The following is an 11822-nucleotide window of genomic DNA, read 5'->3' as shown; positions in this document are numbered from 1 at the left end:
CTTAAACTTTGTCCATAAAAGAATGTACTTCTATATTTCCAATGCACTTTAAATTAGCAAAAGTTCTTTCTCTCTCATTGCATGGAAATCAAACCCAATAATATCTAGCACATGTTCTCTTAATTTTATACATGCACTTAGCCTATTGAAGGTGAAATAATTAAAGATGAGAGAGATGTTGGTTGCATCTTCCAAATGCAATTTTTCTCTCTTTTACTAATTTGCTTTGAAAATCCCGCATGTCCACTTATTTATGGACGGAGGGAGTAGTGCTTAAGACTACTCATAGTGGGGAGTAACATAAGGTGGTGTCATGCATAAGTTACTAGTCCATGTTACTACCTTCATAGTGGAAAGTAACATAGATGTGGTATCATGCAAAGTCTTATTTATTAGTTTGTAGACTCATTTTATCTTGGGGTGTGTGATGTTACAGTAACATAGCTAGTTACCACCTCCCTCTCTTCCTTCATTTAGTGTTATGCCATGTCACCAAAATACCTTAGAATGTGTGATGTTACTAGCTAAGTTACTCTCACTATGAGCAGTCTAACAGTGAAGATCAGATGAGAAGGACGTCCAAGAATTCGACATCGAGTTGCAACCTCAAACGAAACAAGGGATTTTGGCGAGTTCCTAGACGTCGCAGCCAGCAGCTGGGGATCGGTCAACATGGCCAGTATAGGCTAGCTAGGTTTATATTCCCGGTAAAATCAACCAGTCCTCCGAAAGGGCACGGGCACGTGGCAAGTGGCAAGTGGTCGTCGCGCTTATTGTAACGTAGCTGGGGCCCACCGTCGAGCTGCCTATCTGTGGGCCGCGCACCGATTGGACAGAGAGGGACACGCGGGCCCGGCCCAGCCCGCTCACCTCCTTTCCCTCGTAGTCTAATCCGTATCCTCACGTCCAGTACTCTACTGGAGTAATTACGGGACGATCGAATCAGAGTATTTCGCCACCCAATCGATTCTTTCTTCCTATAAAGACACCCTCTCCCTTTCTGTCTCCCTCCACACACACTCATCCAGCAAGCCCGGACTTGAGTTACAGCTTACCAAGCGAGCTTCTCTTCTTCCAGAGCTTCACCAGCCAGAAGCCCGGCCGCCGGTGTGTGCAAACCTGCGTCTACTTGTCCAACACAGGCTGCACGGCTAGCTTCATTAGCCTTCGGGAGTCTGTTTGGTAGCTCCGGCGGGGACTAGCTTCCGCACATCCAAGCTGCCAGCCGGCGACAAGGTCGTCGACGATGTCGAGCAGGAGGTCGTCGCGTGGCGCCATCTCCGAGGAGGAGATCAACGAGCTCATTTCCAAGCTCCAGTCTCTTCTTCCCAACGCCCGCCGCCGCGGCTCCGGCCAGGTAACAACCAATAACTAGCTTTCTGGAAGCTCGCATGCATTGTGCGAGTTTGCTTCATACGAACCCAGAAGCGAGCAAGTCCAGACCTTTAATTGTGGGTGAAATGGAATTGAAAATGCAGGCGTCGACGACTAAGCTGCTCAAGGAGACGTGCAGCTACATCAAGAGCCTCCACCGGGAGGTGGACGACCTCAGCGACCGGCTCTCCGACCTCATGTCCACCATGGACCACAATAGCGCCGGCGCCGAGATCATCCGCAGCATCCTGCGCTCGTGAGCGAGCGTCCTGCGTACGAGCGGCAGCGCCGACCGGCGAGATCGAACCGCCACGACAATTTAAGCGGCGGCGGCGCCATGAATTTCTCCGGACGGCCAGCCACGTACGAGACGACCTTGCTCAGTTAGTCGCTAGGGTATACATATGTCCACATATTTAAATATGCACTACCACCTCTCTTCCTTTCTGCCCGCCTAGATCTGTCTCCTAAGCTTTCACTCCGTTAATCTGTACGTAGGGCATATATATTAGGTACCGCTTAATTAGGGCTAAGGCTTATCCTCGCGCGCGCTTCTTCTTCTTCGGGCATCTGTCAGCTCGTCTCCTCCATGTGTTCTCTCGGAGCTGGCTCGATGGCTACTGCTTCTTTTGTTGTCCCTTTCTTCGATCTACTATTCGATTTGTAAATTTAGTTGGTGGCTTTGGATCGAGTTGTGTCCTCTACAGACAACCGACCGACCACTACTACGGTACTCTACCTAGAGCAAATTAATACTATCATCACGGTGTACTGCTCCAGCTTTAACTTTGTTTTACGTACTGCTAGTACGGGAATTAATACTACTCCAGTCTGTAATTTTTTTCTCGTATGTTGATGCCGGCCGTGCTTTCACGGCTGCTTCCTCTCTCTGTCTACTGACTACTCTCGCCCTCGATCGGCTCTATCCGTACTACGCACGTGATGTGACGCGTAAACTGGGTGTGACAATTTCTCAGTGAGAACTAACTTTATTCTTTTTTTTTGAAGTAACTAACTTTACTCTCAGTTAGCTGATGTCATCAAATTTAAGTAGCAAGTCATATTGAAACTCATGACTAGCACGAATCATGATGTGAATCAAATGGAGTAAAATTTGATTGAACACGAAGTTAGTTCTGAGCTACCTAAGAACTAGCAATCCCTTTAAAAACTAACAAAAATGATTAAGCTACTAGTAGCACTTGGCATGCATGGCCCACTTGCGGCAGCTGTGGCTGCTCCGATGCTACTACGACCAGTGACTCTAGCTAAAATTAACTGAAACGGGACAGTGCTAACCCGGTCTCTCTCTGAACCAGTGCATGTGTCTCCACTTGGGTTTGTCCTTCTAGATGAGCAGAGGGTAGATCAGGAAAAAGGTTCGCGTCAACTGAGTTGAGTGCAGGGGATGCTCTCCACCCCTCATTCTTAATCTCGTTTCCTCTGCGACGTACCCTCGCACCCCCCACATGCAAGTTTGTACGATCGATAGATATATATCCGTCGGTGCTAATTAACGGACGACGTACGCGCGCGGTGAAGTCATGCGTCACCCTACGATGCCGGTGAAAAGCGGCCGGCTAACTTGCCGTCTTTGGATCCATGCAGTTACAAAGTACTCGTACCACCTCTGTTCAGTAAAATAGGCGCATAAATTTTGGTAAAAGTAAAATCGTGCAAAGTTTCAACTAGTTTGTATAAAAAGTTATTGACGATTATAATAACCTATAGATTTGGGGAATAATTAGTTCTTAGCAGATTGAGAATTAAACTAGTGCTCAATAGACTCCTGCAACGATTCTGCATTGTGAATCGTGCAATTGCCACTGATGTTTTTTTCTGTTGCAAGTGAAGTTACCACTGAATTTTTTCAGTTGCAAAAGTGAGGTTGTAGCTACGAAAATATTTTTGAACCGTTAGTTTTGCTTCGTGATCCATGCTAATGGTGAGTTACAACAGGGTTTGCAACTGAGATTTGATGACCTCATTCTACTGAGAACAAGTTATTTCTATGTCCGGATTTTATATGGAGCGAGCGTTCCGACTTTGTGATCTTTGTGTGGCGGTTTTCGCAACCCGATGGAGGGTTGGCAACTTTGCTCTGTGTCCCCAATAAATCCGACGCGTGTCAAAAAATACTTGAATCACGCGGAATTGCCGGGACCTATTGGAGTCCTTAGACCATGTACTATGTGTGAAAAAAGCGGTTCTAACACTCTCTCTCCTCCTATTGAATCGATTCTATACATAACAAGGAACCGAATCATTGGTCTGACACAAAAAAGCGGCTCCTATTGTTGGTTCGCTTCTTTGCTTGTAAACCATGCATGCATGCATGAGATAGGAGAATGGGCCCACATGGCATAGACTAAAAAGAAAAGGAAGATTCATCAATTGGCATGCATGTATGTCAGAGCAAAGTGATTCACACATAGCAGCGAATCAAAGCCGATTCCAAACCCTGCCATATTTTCCTTTGAACCGAACACACATAGTACATGGTCTTAATGTATCTAACAAGACTGAATTGTTGTTGGAGTTTGACAAACTTTTTGTTAAAATTTGGTGAAACTTCACATCGTTTGACTTTTTGCAGAACTTTAAATGGCTTTTTTCACGGAACGGAGGGACTTGCCACATAAGTTTTTATCCCTGGTGAATGATACTGCGAGGTTGAACTATATTTCTTAAGGTTTATTTTGTACTTTAATTTGGAGCATCGGAGCGGGTTTTCCGTGGAGCGAACAAACCCCATATTACCACATGAGAATGGTCAAGACTGCCCGTTGCTATCCACCGTTGATCGAAAAATCTGTTAACTTACAACTCATTTGCCTCATGCGAGAAAATCCGAAAGTTTGCTCAATATAATTTTCCGAACTTTTTCGGTGCGTCCACACTCTCAGGAGTAATGAGACGTGTATCTTTGCCTCTTGCCCATATATAGTGCAACAAACTAACGTGCATCTACGGCAGCCCGGGACGCATGATTTCATTGTACCTGTATGAGCCCTTGAGCAGTCATTGATTTGTGCAAGTCTCAAAAATATTACACACATACGTGCATGCCCCCTATCCTATCACGGTGTGCAACAAGTAGCTAGCAAGGTTCGTTTAATTGCTGATGATGGACGGACAGCGTTGCTATCTTCTGCAAGGAACCCCACATGCATGCTAATCCGGCGTGCTACCGCGGAACAGTAGCATGCATGATACGTACACACTGGCCGTACGTACGTCGAGCTAGCTAGCTAGCGGAGGGAATAAGAAGGAAAAACATTGGGATATTGTGACTTGCTCTCTTTAACTGTATCGCTGTTTTGGGGTCATTGAGTGCGAGCTTGCAGCTATCAGAAAATAATCGAGCTTGCCCAATGAATGGCACCGCTATGTTGACCAAGACTCGGCTGTGCTGAAAGCTAAAGGTCGTACTACCAGGAACCCTGCTCTGCAGTACGCACCACCACGCCCAGTCCATTTTGGTCGATGGAAGTCTTCCTGGGCATTTCTCGGGCCGGGCCGGGCTTCGGGCTGGCCCGAAAAAAGCCCGACGGGAAATCCTTGGCCCGAGCCCGGCCCGGCCCGACCAACTTTCAGCAAATTTTGACCCGAGCCCGGCCCGCGGCCCGAAAAAGCCCGATTTTTTCCGGGCTGGCCCGACGGCCCGGCCCGGCCCGATCTAATGGTAATTTCCTTTTTTCTGTGGCCCGAGCCCGGCCCGATATAATTACGGGCTGAAGAATGATGGCCCGAGCCCGGCCCGATAGAGAGAAAAAGCCCGGCCCGGCCCGGGATTTTCGGGCCGGGTCGGGTCGGGCTTCCCATGCCCAGGTATGGATGGAAGTAGCTTGAGGACAGCTGGTTAGAGAGAGAGGTGCAGTAACTTGTCAGATTCTGAAGACCAAGTGAATAATATGGAGTATTATGTCTTTATATATCTGAACAATGATACTTATCGTTGAATCGCATGTACTCCATACGTATCTAGAATTAATGCTAAACACATTTCACTCTGTCTATTCGCTCGTTCCAGCGACAAGTACATACGTAACATTTTGAGTGAATAAACTTACTAACGAAAGAACGCGGTCAAAACTATGTGAAGACCAAGTGCCCGCACCGCACCTAGTCAAGATCTGAGCACACAAAGCTAACGACTGCCGGCCAGAGGCATCTTTTCACATGAAAAGGTTTGTAATAGTAAAAAAATCTCTGTCCGGTACAAATATATTAGGTCTGGCCATGGACCAGCCTACCTAGAGCTAGCTATGTTTCACTAGAGACTGGGCAGAGGTAGTAGCATCCGCGAAGATTTCAGGGGTGTCGACTAGTTGAACACTCCGTTTCCGGATGCCTGCTGCACCTTCGACCTCACACTTCTTACACACGTGAAGAAGAACAGCACAGTATGTACCCGTCCGTAGGGGTAGATCGGAAGTGGCCGGGTATTGCATGTAAATGGCGAGTAGAGAGAGGTAGAGACTAGAGACGGCGATGGCGCCGTAGCAGATCTCTTGGTCGAAAGAAAACCAAATCTGCGTACGCGCGCAGCTGTAAACGATATTCCTGACACGGGCAGTTGCGTTAAAAGTCTTGACGCCAGCCAGCTAGCCATATCTGTCCCCTGACCTGCAGGCTGCAGCTTTCAAACCCCAAAATGATTGCCCATCCTTTGACTCCGTAGACTACTCGTACTCCGTAACTCCTTCCCCACCGGGCCCAGGTATTTCGGACGCTACAAGTGGTCGCGCGTGTATGTCTGCCTCGGGTCGTGGATATCGAAATGGTCATCAAGAAAATGTTGTTCGTTTATGTTGGAGGAAGCCCCAGTGGTCTGACGCATTTTGTACGGCGAGGCTAGCCATGTGGTCTACTCAAACGCATCAAACAAAACACAGGAACAAAGTAGTGAAATATTTGAACCAAATATGACATACGAACTGCGAAAATAGAATAGATGTTCAAACTAATTTATAAACACATTACATAAACAATCTACTTCTTCACAGATCCTCATGGAGGCGCTTCCTATTTGTCACCCCTTGTGAAGAGCTCGTCGTGTCCGACGACCTTGTGCCCCCCTTCGACAAGTCATCCTTGGTGTCTTCCTCGTCGTCGGTACATGCCGGCCGCACCTCCGCCTTCGTATGGGCCCTCGCCTTCTTCTTCCCTCGTCGTCGCCTTCTTCGCCTGCCTCCAGCCGAGCCCACATGGCCTCTTCATCCTCTTGCTCCTCCTCTTGGCCGTCATTGGCGACAGCCGACCCCTCCTCCTCCTCGGGTCGTCATTCGGTGGGGAGCTAGAGTTGCTCGATGTGGCAACTCTTGCCCACCAATATCGCCATCCCGGTGGCTTGCACTTTCTTTCGGAATCAGATGGTAAAGATAGGTTGCTCATGGCGCAGATGTCAATCGCAGATATGAATGGTGGCAGCCAGTTGCAGATCCGAACGCGCATACGTAAGGAATTTATTTAGCCACGCTTTATTCAGCCGTACAGATGAATGGCGGCGCAGGAATCGAAGATGGTTGCAATTGCTCCTCCCTGGCGGTTTCTATGCTTGGGCAACCGCGTCAATCGACGCCGTGTCCATTCCGGCGGTTGCTCTTCCGCAACAGCTGATGTGCTAGGGTTCGGCCTTGGGTCGCTGATACGTCTCAAACGTATCTATAATTTTTGATGCTCCATGCTTGTTTTACACCAATTGCTATATGTTTTGCTTACACTTCGTGGCATTTTTATGCATTTTCCGGCACTAACCTATTGACAAGATGCGACAATGCCAGTTCCCTGTTTTCTGTTGTTTTTGTATTTAAGAAAAGTTGTACAGGAAATATTCTCGGAATTGGACGAAACAAAAACCAAAGTTCCTATTTTTCCCGGAGCAAGGACGAAGTCCAGAGGAGAGACGAAGGGGGGCCACCAGGTGGCCACACCTGTCCTAGGCGCGGCCTGGGCCTAGCCCATGCCTAGGCATGGTGTGGGTCCCACAGGCACCCCACCGACCTCAATCCTCCGCCTATATAAATCCTCTGACGCAAAAACCCTAAAGATACCAGCCTCCGCCCACGAAAAGTTCTGTAGCTCCGCCGCCGTCGGAGACAAGATCCCGGGGATAGAAGTATCTTCCGCCACCCCGTCGGGACGGAGAATTGCCCCCGGAGCCATCTCCATCGACTCCACCGCCATCTCCATCGCCGTTGCTGACTCCCATGATGAGGAGGGAGTAGGTCTCCCTCGGGGCTGAGTGCTCTACCGGTAGCTATGTGGTATGTCTCTCTCTCCCATGGTGTGATCTTTATGTGACCATGAGCTTTGTAATCTAGATGTCGTTATGCTGTTCAAGTGAACTTTACTTATGTGATCTCCAAAGACTCCTTGTCCTACGTGTGTAAAGGTGGAGTGTGTGCACCGTGTGGGTCTCTTAGGCTATATTTCACGTAATACTTGTTCACCGAATTATGATTTGAGTTGGATGTCTCTCTGAAATTGTGGTGTGTTAGTACCGCCTATGAATGCTCAAAGTGCAGCGCGGGATGTTCATTAGTACTTGGGAATACATTTTTAAGGTTTGCTTTTGCAGACCTACGCAGTGGATTAGTGTTCGTGAAAGGACGAGATGTCGCCTAGAGGGCATTGAATAGGCGTTTAAAAAATCTTACGGATTTGGCTTGTAAGAATACGGAATTAAACTAGCGTTTAGTTTACAAGCACAAACCCTAAATATGCTAGGCTCAACTAAGTGCAACAATCACAACTAGAGCTAAGCAAGATAGGCACAAGATATATGTAGCACAAGTGATAGCAAGATATATGTACTTCAATCACGATGGCTATCACAAGGAAAGTAAGCGCGGGTATAGAAATAACCGAGGCACGAGGAGACGAGGATGTATTCCCGTGTTCCCTTCCTTTGCAAGAAGGTACGTCACGTTTGGAGGGGTGGAGGTCCCACGAAGGATTCCCCAACGCCACGAAGGCTCACCCTATTCTCCGTGCCAAACCCACGAAGGATAATGACCCTTTCCTTATGGTTAGCTTTTCCTCCACTCCGGAGATGGCAAGCTCCAAAACCACTTCACAAGCTCCACGAAGGAGAAGCCCGGGCCTCTTCACAATCTTCTTTGAAGAGATCACCGGAGCACCAACCGCCAAGCCAACTAGGAGGTCTTCCTCCAAGAGTAACAAGCTCACGATCTCTCACTCGAACTAATCGTGGTGGAGAGCTCAACACTATGCAATGATGCAAAGCAAGAACACTAGAGGTGTTCAAATCCTTCACACTCAAATCCCACCAAAGCAATGAATGCTAGGATGAGATTAGAGAGGAAGAACAAAGAGGAAATCAACAAATAACTCTAAGATCTAGATCCAAAGGGTTCCCCTCACTTAGAGGAGAAAAAGATTGGTGGGGATTGTAGATCTAGATCTCCTCTCTTAGATCCCTCAAGAATGAGCAAGAATCATGGGGGGAATCAAGAGAGAGGGCAAGTTTTTCAAAATCAACAATGGAGGAGAGAGAGCGAGTGAAAGAACGTATTCAGCCCAAGGTGGAAGAAGGACTATTTATAGTCTAGGGAGAAATATAACCGTTGGGTGAGTTTCAGCTCAGCACAGTCGAGGAGGCCGGTCAACCGGGCCTGGGGCCGGTCAGACCGGGCCACAGGCCGGACCCGGCTGGTCCAAACCGGACCAGGCGCCGGACCGTGACGGGGGCAGATCGGGGACTTACAGAACATTCCCCGGGATGGCACCGGTCCAGGGTCCGGTCGGCGCTGGGCCAGCCGGTGCCACGACCGGTCCAACCGGACCACAGACCGGGCATGGGCTAAACAACTTTTCTATATTTTAAACAGAAAAAGCTCCCGAACTCCGATTGACATGAAACCAATTTTGTTGGAAAGATAACGACAAATATGGAGACTCCTCACGGATATTTTTAGATGATTTTAGAGAGGGAGTCTCCCACCGTCAAGAAACGGTGAAGACGTCCAAACTCGAAAACGCAATAGAAGATGCATGCAGATTCCGTTTTCGATGAACTTGGGGTTGTTGTAAAGCTAGCAACAAGCTCAAGAACCTCTCATAGAGAAACACCAAGAAGAATAGGGATATGCAACTATGCAAAGGGTTGAGCTCCCTAAGACGATGTGATCAAGTTACCCAACCGAAAGCCCCGCTTGATAGTGCGGCTATCTATCCTATAATCCGGTCTCCCATCAACCACCTTGAGACCGGTAAAAGGAAAACCTATCAAGGCCATACATTTGCCTTGCGCATCCCGCTTGATCTTGATGATAACTCTTCAAGCTCCACTCAAGCCGGAATGCCTCACTTGATCATTGTTGCTTCGTGAAGACTCACAAATGCTCGCCCATACACCATGATGGGAAAGCTCTATTGATGCACATCTTCACATGTCCATTATGACCAAATGGGCATCAAGCTTCAAGCATATGATCCTTTTGAGATGCTTGATACGTCCCAAACGTATCTATAATTTCTTATGTTCCATGCTACTTTTATGATGATACTCACATGTTTTATACACATTATATGTCATTATTATGCATTTTCCGGCACTAACCTATTGACGAGATGTCGAAGAGCCAGTTGTTGTTTTCTGCTGTTTTTGGTTTCAGAAATCCTAGTAAGGAAATATTCTCGGAATTGGACGAAATCAACGCCCAGGGGCCTATTTTTACACGAAGCTTCTAGAACACCGGAGGACATACGAAGTGGGGCCACGAGGCGCCGCCACAACAGGGCGGCGCGGCCCTGGTGTGTGGGGCCCTCGTGTGGCCCCCTGACCTGCCCTTCCGCCTACTTAAAGCCTCCGTTGCGAAACCCCCAGTACCGAGAGCCACGATACGGATAACCTTCCAGAGACGCCGCCGCCAATCCCATCTCGGGGGATTCAGGAGATCGCCTCCGGCACCCTGCCGGAGAGGGGAATCATCTCCCGGAGGTCTCTTCATCGCCATGATCGCCTCCGGATCGATGTGTGAGTAGTCCACCCCTGGACTATGGGTTGATACGTCCCCGACGTATCCAAAATTTCTGTCGTTCCATGCTTGTTTTATGACAATACTTACATGTTTTGCTTGCACTTTATGATGTTTTTATGCGTTTTTCGGAACTAACCTATTAACAAGATGCCACAGTGCCAGTTCCTGTTTTCTGCTGTTTTTGGTTCCAAGTTGTTCGGGCAATATTCTCGGAATTCGACGAAACGAAGACCAAACCTCCTATTTTTTCCCGGAAGCGTCCGTAACACCGAAGAAGAGTCGGAGAGGGGCCGGAGGGCCACCACACCATAGGGCGGCGCGGCCTGGCCCGGGCCCGCGCCGGCTCGTGGTGTGGCGCCCCGTGTGCCCCCTCGCGCCGCCTCTTCGCCTATAAAATCCCTTTTGACCTAAAAACACCGGAACTCTTGACGAAACTCCGTAAAGACTCCGGGGCGCCACCACCATCGCGAAACTCCAATTCGGGGGACGAAGTCTCTGTCCCGGCACCCTCGCCGGACGGGGAAGTGCCCCGGAAGCCATCTCCATCAACGCCATCGCCTCCATCATGCTCCGTGAGTAGTTCCCCCATGGACTACGGGTTCTAGCTGTAGCTAGTTGGTATCATCTCTCCCATGTACTTCAATACAATGATCTCATGAGCTGCCTTACATGATTGAGATTCATCCGATGTAATCGGTGTTGTGTTTGTCGGGATCCGATGGATTGTTACGTTATGATTGTCTATCTACAAAGTTTATGAAGTTATTGTTGCTGCAATCTTGTTGTGTTTAATGCTTGTCACTAGGGCCCGAGTGGCATGATCTTAGATTTAAGCTCTATACTTATTGCTTAGATTGTATCTACAAGTTGTATGCACATGTCACCGTCCGGAACCAAAGGCCCCGAAGTGACGAAATCGGGACAACCGGAGGGGATGGCCGTGAGGTGAGGATCACATGTTTTCACGGAGTGTTAATGCTTTGCTCCGGTACTTTATTAAAAGGAGTACCTTAATATCCAAGTAGTTTCCCTTGAGGCCCGGCTGCCACCGCGCTGGTAGGACAAAAGATGTTGTGCAAGTTTCTCATTGCGAGCACGTACGACTATTATTGGAAAACATGCCTACATGATTAATGATCTTGATATTCTGTCTTAATGCTATTTCAATCCTATCAATTGCCCGACCGTAATTTGTTCACCCAACACTTGTTATTGGAGAGTTGCCACTAGTGTAGATAGTCGGGAACCCCGGTCCATCTTTCATCATCATATACCTGTTCTACATGTCATTGGAAATAGTATCAACTATCTTCTCGGTGCCATTGCTCTCATATTGCTATTACTCGCTGCCGTGTTATCGTTACTATTGCTCTCATATCACCGCTACTTTCACATCACCCTCGTTGCTAGTGCTTTTCCGTGTGCAACTTGAATTGACAA

General features: G+C 48.2%; 1 protein-coding gene across 1 annotated transcript; it reads left to right on the top strand.

The window, feature by feature from the left end:
- The first annotated feature begins 1030 nt into the window (after window positions 1-1030).
- On the top strand, window positions 1031-2142 carry LOC124688319 (transcription factor ILI5). The gene is made up of 2 exons (XM_047222011.1): window positions 1031-1357; window positions 1479-2142. Exons 1-2 carry the CDS (start codon window positions 1247-1249, stop codon window positions 1632-1634), a joined length of 267 nt encoding a protein of 88 aa, XP_047077967.1. The 5' UTR covers window positions 1031-1246; the 3' UTR covers window positions 1635-2142.
- The last annotated feature ends 9680 nt before the right edge of the window (window positions 2143-11822 follow it).

Source organism: Lolium rigidum, chromosome 2 (assembly GCF_022539505.1).
Source record: "Lolium rigidum isolate FL_2022 chromosome 2, APGP_CSIRO_Lrig_0.1, whole genome shotgun sequence".
NCBI lineage: Eukaryota > Viridiplantae > Streptophyta > Magnoliopsida > Poales > Poaceae > Lolium > Lolium rigidum.
Note: the sequence above shows the minus strand (reverse complement) of the source record. Positions and strands in the feature narration are given on the sequence as shown.

What these genes read in the sequence shown, in the direction of transcription:
- LOC124688319 (XM_047222011.1), top strand. Translation starts at nt 1,247, where the DNA reads ATGTCGAGCAGGAGGTCGTCGCGTGGCGCCATCTCCGAGGAGGAGATC. An exon ending in GCCGCCGCGGCTCCGGCCAG is followed by an intron (nt 1,358 to 1,478) that starts GTAACAACCAAT and finishes TTGAAAATGCAG; the next exon opens with GCGTCGACGACTAAGCTGCT.